The 14,083-nt window shown below is 37.0% G+C and overlaps 1 protein-coding gene across 2 annotated transcripts; it reads right to left on the reverse strand.

Moving 5' to 3' along the window:
* On the reverse strand, positions 1-12,024 carry LOC148657101 (MARVEL domain-containing protein 3). 2 transcript variants are annotated; one of them, XM_088642936.1, is made up of 4 exons: positions 11,870-12,024; positions 8,827-9,011; positions 6,986-7,101; positions 1-3,677 (listed from the first exon to the last, which is right to left on the reverse strand). In XM_088642936.1, exons 2-4 carry the CDS (start codon positions 8,931-8,933, stop codon positions 3,016-3,018), a joined length of 885 nt encoding a protein of 294 aa, XP_088499062.1. In that variant the 5' UTR covers positions 8,934-9,011; positions 11,870-12,024; the 3' UTR covers positions 1-3,015. The 2 variants fall into 2 exon arrangements, with proteins under 2 accessions (XP_088499062.1, XP_088499063.1); XM_088642937.1 differs by lacking the exon at positions 11,870-12,024 and adding an exon at positions 11,717-11,846.
* Positions 12,025-14,083: the final 2,059 nt, after the last annotated feature.

The raw sequence follows: 14,083 nt of genomic DNA on the forward strand, positions 1-14,083 counted from the left end.
TCATTTTCAACATTTTATTGAACAGTCATGACATAGGTAAATTAATTATGCAGATTTTGACATTTGTCATCAACAAAGTTGATCAACAGGCTAGTAGGGAGTTTGTCCAGTGTACTGCAAGCCAGCTTTCTATCTGGCTGCCGATTCACTTCTATACCTTTTGTAGAGCCTGGACAAGCACGTGTCCATTCTCTGGTCTGGTGTGTTATACATCATCCCAGCTCATCCCACAAGTGGTGCTCATACCTAGAGAGTAGGGCATTTACATCTTAACCCTCACATTCTCAACTCACACAAGAATGCGGTTGTTATAGTGGCACCAGAGGACTTTTGTTACCCTGCTAGCAAATTGTTTTGATAGGAATAGATGTAAGAGAGGTCCCAGGACTACATAAAAGCAGCACCATGTGGTTTCGCTTAGAAAACAGACACTCCAAGACCATCACACCTAGACCACTCCCATTGAATTGGTCTATTATAGACAAAGGTTAGCATACTGGCTCCATATTTGCTATCATCCATCAGAGAGGATAACGCAAATCTTTTGATTCATACCTGAAGAAGACCAGGTTCCATTGCTGGTGAATCTACCTTAGCTGGCTTTCTCCAGCTTCTAACATACCAAAGACAAAAGACATGGATCTCCTTGAGTAACAGGTGTATTTTTCCTTTGCTTTTCCTTTTTTGATTTTTACCTGGCTGGACATTCTACAAAATTGCCATTATCTTCATTATCTACCCAATCATCTCCTTAATGAGGCGATTTAGAGTTTATGCAACATCCAAATGCACTCAAGTGCAGCAGAGTCTGTCATTAATCAAAATGATGCAAAATGTTTTTTTTTTGTTTTGTTTTAATGTGAGATGTAGTGTGTCAGTGTGCATAAAATTAGTAAATATTTGCTAAAGTTTTGGAAATAAAATCAGTGGAGGAAGCACTATACATGTTAAAGAAAATTAAAATCAGCAAACAAAATAACAGTCATCACCAACTCATGAAATGCAAGGCTTGTGAGGGATTTCTGATGAATTCTGATTAATCTTATAGACAGATTAAAATATCTAATTTCAGCACAAATTTCATAACATTGTTTGTTTTAATTACAAAATCAAATTCCTGCTGATGCACCTGCCACATCAGTGCCTCATGGCGAGGAAAAAGGATGGAGTTTGATTCACAGTGAGAACTGTGGATTTCAGTGTAGTACAAGTACGCTGATCTTCTCAGCCTTACCAGTTTTCCCACTGATTCTTGAAAACCATGCAGAATACCATCCTGCATTGCTTGGTGACTATCCCGTCAGAATTCAGCAGACTGCAACACCAGTAAGTTTACCTTGACTGCAATAGTTTCATACAAGTGGTTTTTCAACCTGGCCAAAATTAAGCAATAACAGGATAAGCTTACCTTACATTTTGGACATATAGGGCAAGTTTTTTTACTGACCTTGTTTTAAAGTTTATAAGCATTTTTAATTTATATATGTAATGTATTTTAACAATTAACTGGTCTTGAATAAAAACAGCCATGGCTACATGCAACTGTGGGGCAAAGGTTTGCATGCAAGAAATTATATTTCTTTGTTGCATTTTCATTGATATCAGAACTACTTTAAGAATTAAACATTTGAATAGCAACACTATAGTCAAGTTCAATGAAGAAGTTCTGGTAGTGCAAGTTACTAAATAGAATTGAGAAATTTTAAATTGTTTATTAAATCATGACTGAGAAAATCAAAGTGCACATTTTTAATTTATTAAGGATAAGAATCAATACATTCTTATTAAAATATGAAAAGATTAAAGTTGTAGTCTATAAATTTTAAAATTAGAAAATGGAACTTTAATTATCAGTGGGCTATTTAAAATCTTTACACAGGATTTCAAAATGGAATGGTATCATAATGGAATATTACTGTATATTGGATATTCTGTTTGCCTTTACAGTCAAGACCTTTTTCTGAAATATGAAAATGTGGATGTGACATTTTAGCTTCCCCAGAGTGTGGAAAATTGCATTATATTATCAAAAGCCTATCTGGATATGTACATATCCATATCCAACGTATGTTAAAAGTGCTGTACTTTGAAAATATGTTATAATGGAGAGATTTGGGTACGGACAGGGAGCTTAATGTGATCTTGCTACACTGTATTGAATAGCCAGGATAACATGTTACTCTGTTTTAAACACAGACTTGCAAACAAAGTTGCATTAATGCAAGAATGCTTACAAGAAGCAAAAACAATAACTTTGCTATAGTTTTGTCAGAGGATAAACATTACAAGTGCACTTCACATACCCATCTAGTAGTAGTTTTAATATGTATTATGTCAAAACAGTTGCCATTAGTATCCATCCTTCAATTTCTAACCATTTCTATTAAAAGTACCATAACCAAGAAATTATGAAAGGTATAATAAGAGTGATAGGAACAGAAAAACAAAAATGTCCTTTTTATCATTTCAAATACAATAGTTACATTTCCAAGACTATTTACAACAGGTAAAAAAATAATTGTATTTTCTACACCCACGATATGTTATTTGCTTGGTACACAGATATTTAGAAAATCCATTAGTTCTCAATTTCTTATATAGAGAGATCTCTTATGAGGTTATTGCAACACATTTTAACTGCTGTATGGAGTTTTATCAGTTTGATTCCATCTGGCCTAATAATTGTAAGTACCCATACACACAGAAATCCTACACGTCTTCAAACAATTCTGGACAATTCTAGGAATTCTGCAGTTTAAGATGAAGAGACTTCTCCAATAACAGAAGAAAAATCATAACTTAGGGACTTTCCATGATCAATGAGGTATGATAATAGGACAGTACAAATGACAAATTGCTTTAGTTAAAAAGTCTTTAAAATGCTAAACGCAAGTGACTATAAATCTTACAAGTTTTGTTAAGTTCCACTATTGCATGCTTTTTGTGTAAAAACAGTTCACAGAAGCTAGGCATCTTTGAAGAGAACGTACATTAAAGAAATTAGCTTTACCTAGCCTACACAGCTGTGTTGTCAGAATGTACGGCTTCTGGATAGTTATCACTGCTCAGTGTGTGGGGTCTACTGGTGCGTCTGTCCTGATGATAACGCTTAAGAAACTGGATGGCCTTGGCACAGAAGAAGCAACCCACCGCATACAGGATAACTGTGATCAGACTGAAGAGGGCCACAGCAGCATCTGCTCCCTGCACATCACAGTTCATCCAGGTGTAGCCTTGGCGGGCGTACAGCCTCTCTCTCTTCTTGCACACGTCTGTGGCGTTGACTTGGATGACAAAGTGGAGATAGAGCCCGACAGCCACCACGTAGGCCACTGCGCCTATCAGCTGGAAGAAGAACTGTGCTACCAGGAGCTTCATAGGGGTGCGATGAAGTGGTTTGGTCCCGGATACCACAAAAAGCAGAGAGATTGCAGCATTGGTTAGGCTGAAGGCCACCCCACCGTAGATGCCTGGAGCCCGCAACTGGCTGTACTGCATATCCAAGTCGCGAACCTGCTGCAGCTCCGTACCCTCAAAGGGGCTGTAGGCAGAGTTGATGCTGAAGCTGCCCCCAGCCAGGCCCCCCATCGATGACATCCCGGACATCACAGCCTGCGAGGCAGCCACACAGATCAGCACCAAGATGTTGGTCAGGACTGCGCACAGCATCATGATGCCTACAGGAAATATAACAAAGTGCATGTTTTCCGCAATGTAACGATAAAACCAGGTACTGTCCTTAAATACATGCTGCTGATCTACTATGTCTCATGCAAGATTCCAGTGAAAGAGGCTTAAGAACTAGGATGTGTATTACATTTGACTAAAGGTTTAGGTTAACTCTGCTGATAATCAGACATGTAATAAACCAATCCAGGGTTTTGTGCAAGGCCCTTCAAGCATTTTAACAAATTTTTGGATCTTTGTGTTAAAAACGTAATCTACAAGTACATTAATGTAGCTACAATACAATACACAATGTAAAAAACAGTAGGGTATATACTGTGGAGGAACAAGTAATAGGTTTATTCCATGCTGAAAAGAGAAGTGAAGCCTTCAGGTGTGAGTATATACTGTACATATCAATGTAACTGTGTGTTCTATGAACTCGTACTCAGAGTGGCAAGACATCTTTTGGGAATGACACAGTAATTTGAATGAGATAAAGCTATTATCCACACATCTGTAAATTTCAGACCTTTAGAACTTTTAAAACTAAGGCCAAACCTAGCTCTATCTATGTAACACATTTTTTACTTTTACTCACTGATGATTAGAATTTTGAATACTATATGTGGAAAAAATGTGAAAATATAAAAGGTACAAAAACTTTAAGGTTAATGGTCTCAAAATGGGAGTAGTCTCCTTTCACTGTTTTAGCTTTCAGAATTATATTTTTACGACAACAAAAAGCTGCAGTGCCTTTTAAGTTCAACACTTCTCAATGACGGCCCATTTGCCTGAGTTTTAAATGAAGTTCTTTTTTTTAATTAGTTCTTTATAATCTATCATTGAATTTTAGCAAACTCTTTTAATTTTAATTCTGGTTTTAATTATGTATTCCAATATTGTTAGCCTTGTTATAGCTTCCACATATTGTCTGGAAGATATAAATGTGTAAGCGAAATCTAAATCTTTAGGTCCTTTTTCAAGTTTAGTGTTTATCCTCCACTTTTTGCGACCTGCATAATCTGTGCTTGTGTACACTGAAACACTATCTGCCTGGTAATTGCCCTGTCTTGACTTTTATCAGAATTAGAACAACCTTTTTTTCCTATACTACGAAAAATGTGTGCATACAGTAGAAACAAATGTGAAATTTAAAATATCCATGGCATTTGAAAGAGTTAGACTGTCCAGTGTTGTTAATTGTCATAAGGTCTAACTATTTTATCTTTGTTCACTGACTTTTACAGCTATTTATCTGATATTTTTAATTTGAACACTGAATATTTGATTCTTTCACAAAATGTTTAAACCCCAGGTCATTTGACTCTTCTCATATACAAATCTGGAAGACAACTGGGGACCAGCATAGATAAGCAGTCCTGCGGGTGTTTAGTAAGCTTAAAACCCTTGTCTGAGAAGTATATTTAAGACCTCCATGTTACAAGCTCATCTTGGATTCAAGGCTGAGGAATTTCACTTAATACATTCTTCTGGCATCATAAGATAGCTTTGAAATTTTGACTGCATCATTTTGGCTTTCAAAATATTCATACACGTTTTAAATGTATTTTAATTCTCTTTCTAGCTACTGAATTAAATAATACAAGAGAGCAGTATCTGTCTCTTGTGGGGAAAAAAATGTAATTGTTTAATGTTTTGGAAGAGCTAGTATAAACTAGAGAAACAGGAAAAATCCCGGAGAAAAGGATTAAGGACCTAAAGCCTCTCTGTCCTTAAACTCTACTTGAAGGAGTAGCTTTGATTTGATCCTGATGAAGAAAGCTTCCTTCTCTGGCTCTGCATTTTGAGTTTTCATTCTCAGTCTCTGATCATCTTAAAAACAGCAAAGGCATACATGCAACTTCTATTCTGTGCAGTCAGAAAAGCAGAATCTAGACATGCATGAAAGAATGTACTGTAATTCTGGATTTCATTATGTGACATTAAACTGTGAAACGTAAGGATAAACTAGAAATACTGGCACAGCAGAAGTATTCATCACCTCCCAACTATGTCCTATTTTGTTGAAATACAAATTATACCTACACTTTTTTGCTAGATAATATTTTTTATTCAAAACTGTAATTTAATGTTTTATTGTTTAAAAAAATGTCAGCAAAAAATAGTAAAGAGAAAAGTAAAAATCTATAAATAAAATATATAGTCATTATCAGGAAACAGAAAAACAATCATTAAAATGTTTAACCAAAAATAAAATGATATACAAATATTTTTTTCATGAGATGTTCCCCTATGACAGAGACTGAGTACAGATATACTTGCATCTCCTTCTTTTAATTAGTGCTATTTAAATGTTAGTCCAAAATGTGAAGACAACAGTCCTTAAGGTTTTATTTCCTACATTCCTGATGCACTTAGTAAGCTATCATACTTGCAAGAGGAGAACCTAAATGAATGCTCTTTTCTTCCTCTTCAAACCTGATATGACTGGTCAATACATGATGTTTAGCATAGTGGGTTTGTAGTACAGAAAAGCCAGTCTGACAGGTTCAGTCTGACATAATACAGCAAGGGAATCTCTGCTGATAGTATCGGTAGGTGTGGTAGCATTACAGTTTTAAAAGCTTTTGCACACAAGCTGTAATGAATCTGTTTCTTAAGAAATGTGAAAATGGGGTGTATAATAAGGGAAATGTATTGGAGGGAATGAGAGGGGATCCAAATTGAAATTCCCATTGATCAGAAAAAGGATCAGTTTGCACACTGTACTACAGATCTACAAAAAGACCAACATGGGGTATAAGAAATACATCAATGCTTGAATATTATTCCCATAATAATGTTCCCCATGTTGAACAGCATATCTGGGCTCTATTTATTAAAGAACTAAAACATTAATAGTTTTAATAGTGTTGTTTTCAGCACATAATAGCTTAGTATCACTTTTAAGGAAAGCCTACATCTCATCTAACACAGAACAGACTTCTAGGATTGTTTATTTAAGAACATACAACAGCACAGATATTTAAAATTATCTGACCAGAATTTTCTTTTATAAGAATATTTTCTTGAACCCCTAACTTAAGAGAAAATAATTCATCAATAATTCACTACCCTTTCTTTGCACTGTTTCTTTATTAATCTGACACTTTTATCCATTTACTGTATATAGCTGAGCATTTCACTGAAGCAATCTGAGTGATCTACCTTGCTTAAAGTTACAACAGCACCGTACACATCCAGGATCTGATCATACTGTACCTCCTTCTGGTGACCTAAAACCTTGCCACAATGCCTTCAGTGGCCAGCTAAGCCCCGCAGATAATCCAAGGTACTGTACAAGCCAAGCACTTACCTCTCTGCGAGCAGATGTTGGACCACTTGGACTTATCCTTGTGCTCCACTCTCGGGACTTCATGGGAGTACGTCTGAGGAGGTGTGGAGTTGTGGTAGTAAGGTGGATGTGAAGATCTGTCACAAGGCAGATGAGATTAATTTAAGTTTAGGATTCAGAGAAAGGTCAGATACATCTCCTGTTATAACTGAGGTTCAGCAATTTTGGTCAGTTAAAATAATTTGCAGGAAGCGGTCCAAATTTATACTATGTTTAGCAAATCTGTATTTATAGACACTTTCGAAACCCGCAGAATGTAAAGAGACTGTCAACCACCAAGATTATGAGTAATCTTCAGATCTAAGGGAAGACCACATCGCCTTCCACACACCAGCAGAAGTAACTTAAAAATGAAACCATAATCCATTTTATCCAGGACAGTGTCACAGCCTCACTAGGCAAGCAATGGGTGCAAGGTGGGATACACCCTGGATGGGACGCCAGTCGAAGGTAGGTTAGATCCACAGACACAACACTCGCTCGCTCGCACGCACACCAGGGCCAGTTTTCCCAGAAGCCAATTAATCAACCAGTATGTCTTTGGACTCTTGGGGGAAACTGGAACACCCAGAGGACCCCAGTGCTGTGAGGCAGCAAGGCTAACAATGGCACCACTGTGCCACGCAGCAGATATAGTATACTTACCTGTAAAACAATAAATTGAAAATAACTCCACTACTGAAATACTACTGATACATTGTCACACAAAGAATGTTTTAGTGTTTTAGCTGAATTATATGAACCCCTGCCTGAGAGCTATTTTCAGATCAAAAGTCCAGTAGCTCAGCACACTACATGTCAGGTCCATCAGGTGTCAGCAATACCCTTGGGCATTCATTAAATTGCAGGTTTGGACTGGAGAAGAAGTGCAGAAGAAGAGCAGAAATTAATAGGATTCAGACCAGTCAAGAACCAGGAAAGGAAAAGTCGTTTGAAGGACTGACTTCCAAATTTAGAATTCAAGTCATGTGATATTACAGATACCTAATAGCACATGCTTGTCCTACGCACAGCAGTATGCTACTGATGTTGGGAAATGAGGATCTGGGTAGCTGGTTAAATCTGTTCACAAATGAGTTGGCAGTGGCACAGAGATGCTGACTCTGCAGAGCCCCATTACACTTTTCTTTACTGTGATGAACCTAGTAGTCTGCAATGTGTAGCAGGCATGTTAAGGAAAAATCAGCATTCCGTAATGGGTTTTTGTGATCATCACATTGCAGTGAAGCGTCACTCCGAGACAAGCTTCAATTACCTGAAAGTAAGAGCTAACCATGCATCTTAAAAACTTGTGTTTTTTAATTATTCTGGTGGAGCAAACAGATTTCTCAATATACATGATGTATTACTATACACACCTTAAACAACACCTCCCAGGCTTTATGGTCTATCCACATTACCTGAAAGGAACATAACTTACTTGGTTACCTGTTTTGTACTCTTTATCTTCCAGTTCTGTTCATCCTTTTTTTGCTTGCATTTGGGAAGTTCGAGATAACATGTAAAGTTATTTGGGATATGCACACAATTTTAAAACTTAAATTTTGCCTACTTTCCAGGCCAGTGTAAATGGGTGGTGGTGATGATGATGGTGACCAGAGTTGACAATCATCACTTTTCCTGTTCTTTTGTATATGAACAGGAAGAACTGATGGAGAATTCAAAATGGCTGGACTAATATTCATTGAGTAGTAGAATGGGTTTGAAGTCTTACGGTACGTTACTTGCAATACATCCTGGCCACTACTGACATATTTAATCAACCACTTACTGATTTTCCAAACCCTGACAGGATTACCCACCTGCTACTGGAATCAGACTTTCCATTCCGTGGATCTCTTCTGTCCCTGTGTACACGGTCGCCATTCCTGTCCCTCTGTCCTCTGCCTGCTCGAGATGGTTGGCTCATAGCTGAATATCCCAAGTAAAGGTTGGAATTACCTCAGCTTTCTCCAAGACTGGGTTTTATTCAGACACGTCTTTGTTCCTGTAAAGAAACAGCTCAATTAAAATTAACATTCATACTGTCGCCTAGTATTAAGCTTGTGGAATAAAATTGCTGCAACCTTTACACCGTATACCTTTTTATCGATGTAGAGAGAGCACATGACAATCATTAACTACTATCATCTCCACAGAGCTGTTTTAAAGTTTTGGGAATTGGCCATATCCAAAGTAAGAATTATGCATGCACAGTATTTTTGTAACTGCAAGAACATTATAATGAATTGACTCTAAGACTTTTTGAGGAGTTTTTATTATTGGGTCCTGAAGTTTTGATGATACTTGACCTTTAAGAAATCCATGTAAGCACTTGGTCTGGTGATGACACAATATGGCTCATCTAGTCAAAAGACCATTCAAAGGCTAAGTTTTTCTTTCACGTATTAAGAATTCCCATAAAATATATTCTGTATTATGTCCATTAAATTAAGCAAATGGCTGAAGTGAAATGTTTGTTACGTAAGGTCATATTTTGGATGGTCAATATTGCTTACAGTATACAATGGACTAATCAATTATGTACATACTGTATAATATGTTCCTAGTTAACCCCTTTTCACGCAACTGCTCTCATTTAGGACTCCCCAACTAAAACCATTACAGCAGATCAAAATACAAAATCATTATAAATAAATAAATATTTTTTAAGTGATATGGAATTAATGGTAAGCCAACAGACCCACTACAATTTTGATAAGGAGATCCATTAGTGGAAACAAAAAAGACCACCCCATGATGTTTAGTTCACCAACAGTGTCTTGAAGAATCTGTTTTATACAGTACAGTAGGTGCACATGGGTTCCCAGGAACAAGAAGTGAATGTACATAGGGTGCAATTTCAAAGTGATTTGCAATCATGTTACAATATAGCACAATACAAATTTTATTCGCTAGCATACAGAACTCAAACCAAGTACTTAACTAACATCTATGTTCAATTTGCCTTCTGATTCAACTAGGAAAGTTGCAGACTTTCAGGAATGGGTGGTAGTAGCTCAATTACAATCTCACCTTGCATCTAATGAGCTCTTTTTAATCAGGGTTTTAACACAGCAAAATGCATCCATAAATAAATAAGGTAATGATTTGCTGATTTTGTTTGACTATGTTAACTAAATATTCTTTCTAGATTTAGGATTCTGGATTTCTTCATTTTTTCACAGTATGAATCATGGCATCCTGCATCACATGGAAAATTATCTAATGATCACTATGACTTCCCTTTATTGGTCTGTCACTTATTTGGCTATGAGGACTGAGTTTGTGAATCTGACATTGTATAAGGTTCAGTACCAGAGCCTTTACTTTTTAGTTTACATGTTGCCTCTTGGTCAGATTATTCATGACATTTATTTGCAGACTAAATCAGTCTCTACTGATGCAGTCTCTAAATGTCACAGGATGCAAAAGACTGCACTTAAAGTAAACCACGACAAGAATGGGGGTCATTCTTGCAAAGCTGGTGACTTCTGTATTGATTGACAGTGTCAAAGTAAGTGTTTGATGGACATTAAAAATTCTGGTGTTATTCCCATTAGGAAATATAATATTTCTTCACACTGCATAACATTACCATGCTAAAACCCTTGCACAAATAACCTGATGCTGAAATATAGATCCTTTTGTTTAAAGATTAGAATACAGTACCATGTACTGTAATATAAATAGTCTTACAGTGGCTACAATAGCTACAGTATGTCCAGGTTTGTGTTTTGTTTCAAGATGTCTCTGAATAGGCACATAACTCCCATCCTCTGTAAATTGCACTGGCTCTTTCAGACTTTGAGGTTCATCTGCTTTTGTATAAAGCCAGTCCAGTGAAATGAAATATTTTTGCATGATTATAGTCAAATCCCTTTTCTTTTAAAGATCGAGCACCAGGCTGCACAATAGGTCATTCTCCTGCAAATCATAACATCTGCAGAACCCATTACCTAAATCCACTAGAGACTCTTACTGTTCACATTTTCAAAACATAGTTTGTGTGCTATTGTGTAGCACCTTGAAAATTACACATTACAAATCTCGATTCACATATCCAGCATCCACATTTTACTAAGACGAGAACAAGACGTGGATCAGAAAAGGCATCTGTCAATAAGATCCAGTGATAGTAGCGCCAAAAATACAGTAATATTATGTTTTGACAACGAGTATGTACAGCAGTAGGCCCAATTACTGAATATTAATGTAATAGTCTACAAAGGTTTGATTGGATGATTAATAAGACATTCAGACAGTACAAGAAAAAAAGGCTTCAGACGAAGCTTCAGATTTCCGCATAGACCTACTGTATGCAGTAATTTCTCAGATAAGTGGTGTCAATAAAGAAACAAAAGAACAAACACATGTATCACTAAGAGTAAACTCCAGCTCAAACAAAACGGAAAATCAGAATTTAAATCGATAACAAGTGTAAAGTTAAACATAAACACGTCTGGAGCCACAGAAAAGGAGTGTAATAACTGGAAAGATACAACTTAAAAAATGGTATTATCACGATGAACTGCAGGGTTTGTTTTCCAGGACATTTGTGAAACTCTTTCGGCTTCTCATCTACAATAACAATGCAAGAAAAAAATAAATAGTAATTTAATAGAATAACCACACTTTACCAATCTTATAAACAGCACAACACACGCTTGTAAACATGCAACGTCGGAGTGTACAGCTCGGTTTCGCCCTTACCCATTGAACACCTGTGTTATTTGTCACGCCCAATTCGCCAGACAATTTACTTCCCCTAACTAAATTCGCATTTGACTTCGAAGGGTGAAGGAAATATGTCGTCGACACGCCATTAAAGCCTACCAGTTTTAAAACACCACCTGTACGACTTACCTGCTTAGTAATTCTTCAGAGCCAAAAACTTTTCACCGAGTTCCCGTGATTACCTGTGTCTATGCAACTCCTCCCACTGTAGTAATGAAGAAGACTGGTGGGTGAGGGGCATGTCAGTAGTGAGAATGCAGTGTCGGAGGAAGGAACAGGGAACTGTGCTGGGTAGCTGCCTGCTTGCACAGCTTAATTAGCATGTACGACTAAAAACAACCCACTTGTTCAGAAAGATCACAATTTCCCATTGTTCTTATTGTCCGGCTTCAAGGATTCGTCTCTGGACTTCTCTAGAATTCTAGTTTTCACCACGGGCTCTGCTGAACAGCAACATTTTAAAAAGACCATATTTAATATTTGAATACTCAAGGATCTAAAAATGGGTTTCCAACTTTTGCCATTCATTCTCAAGTGATTCAACTAGGAGAGTCGTTCTAAATAAGTGTCTCATATAAATTGCAAGACAAAAAAGTAAATTCTATTTAGAAATCCAAGATAGAGATTTGCACCTGTAAAATGTAGTGAGGATAGTTGAAGATTTTTTTTCAATTGTCTGATGAAGTAAAGGTGCTGTTGTGCCTTCTTTATAGCTCCAGTTACATGCTGAGACCATGTTAAATCATTAGTAATGAAGGTACCCAGGAACTTGAAGCTGCTTACCCTATCTACAGCCACCCTATTGATGTGAATAGGGGTATGGTCCCTGCCCCGCTTTCTAAAATCGACAACCAACTCTTTGGTTTTGCTGACGTTGAGGGAGAGATTATTGTCAATGTACCACTTCACCAGGTTCCTGACCTCATCCCTATAGGCTGTCTCATCATTATTTGTGATTCGGCCAATGATGGTAGTGTCAACAGGATATTTGTAGATGCAGTTGGAACTGTGTCTGGCCACACAATCGTGGGTAAGCAAGGAAAACAGCAGAGGGCTAAACACACAGCCCTGAGGGGCACCTATATGAATGGTCAGCATGGAAGAAAGCTTTCCATCTACCCTCACAGTCTGCCAGTCAGGAAGTCCAGACTCCAGCTGCATAGAGGTGCTGATGCCCATGTCATTAAGCTTGCTGATTAGTCTGGATGGAACTATAGTATTAAAGGCAGAGCTGTAATCAATGAATAGCATTCTCACATACATTATGTGTCTTTATCGTCCAATTGAGCCAAGTCAGTGTGAATAGCCAGGAAAATAACATCACCAGCATTTGTGTCAGTTCCTTCTTCACTGCAAAATGAAAAAACAGTTTGAGAGCCCAAGATTGCCAGAATCTTAAATGAGTTATCTTTACATTTAGCCTTTTATTGACTTTTTCTTTATATATTGTCGACTTAACACAAAGAAACCTAAATTATTTTTGATTATCTGTAGTACTTTCTAAACCTACTGTAGATTATAAGTACAGTATGTTTCTTGTTAGCAGTACTATTACTTCTACTTCTGTGCATCGCTGGTGGTTTAATATACTGTACACACCATAGTTGTAAATTTGAACTGATGTTGTAGTCATTAACATCCATAATCTATTGTATTTGTGAGTGTAGACCTTTTTGAAGCTCACCATTACTAAACTTGCATCGGTCTCTTCCTTGAAAAACCTAAGTAAATCAATAAGCAGAAACAACTAACGTGGTAGTTTTTGCAAATGGCCTTCAATTGAAATAGCCATTCCTTAAATTAGCATTCCTAGACTCCACTCACATTCTGTAATGGAAATGAAGAGTAATAGAATCTGAGAGAGACAAGAAGGTGCCTTCACATTGTATGTGAGTGTCATTCTAAATATTTTTGGCATATTTTTAAAACAAATATTTTATCCTTATGTGAAACTGTTTTGGTTATCCTGTGATAAAGAATATTCCCTTTTAGTCAGAGGGCTGCATGGCAGTGCAGTACGTAGCACTGCTGGCTTGCAGTGCTAGGGCCCTGGGTTCAGTTCCTGGGGTGCGATTTGCTATTAGATTTTATCAGTCATTTCACCTGACTATACAGTGCCATCCAGAAGTAGCAACAAAGTCAAAACTGTTATTTTTGCTTTAAAATCAAGAAATGACATTGACGTGAATGATAAGTACAATATCATATACATTTTTTAGTGTAATTCTATCCACTGTATTATCCATTTGATTGTATTAGAACAAAACTATACGGTACGTTGTGTCACTCCTAGTTTTGTCCAGTAAATTGAAGTAATGAGACACATTCACTTTAAATTTCAGA

The sequence above is a fragment of the Lepisosteus platostomus genome, chromosome 8 (genome assembly GCF_059453375.1).
Source record: "Lepisosteus platostomus isolate fLepPlt1 chromosome 8, fLepPlt1.hap1, whole genome shotgun sequence".
NCBI lineage: Eukaryota > Metazoa > Chordata > Actinopteri > Semionotiformes > Lepisosteidae > Lepisosteus > Lepisosteus platostomus.

Bases quoted from the DNA above. Each gene is read 5' to 3' on its own strand.
- LOC148657101 (XM_088642936.1), bottom strand. From the start codon at position 8,933: ATGAGCCAACCATCTCGAGCAGGCAGAGGACAGAGGGACAGGAATGGC. The intron at 7,102-8,826 runs GTGGGTAATCCT...GCCTTGTGACAG, and splicing joins AAGTCTGATTCCAGTAGCAG to ATCTTCACATCCACCTTACT. The intron at 3,678-6,985 runs GTAAGTGCTTGG...TATTTCCTGTAG, and splicing joins CAACATCTGCTCGCAGAGAG to GCATCATGATGCTGTGCGCA.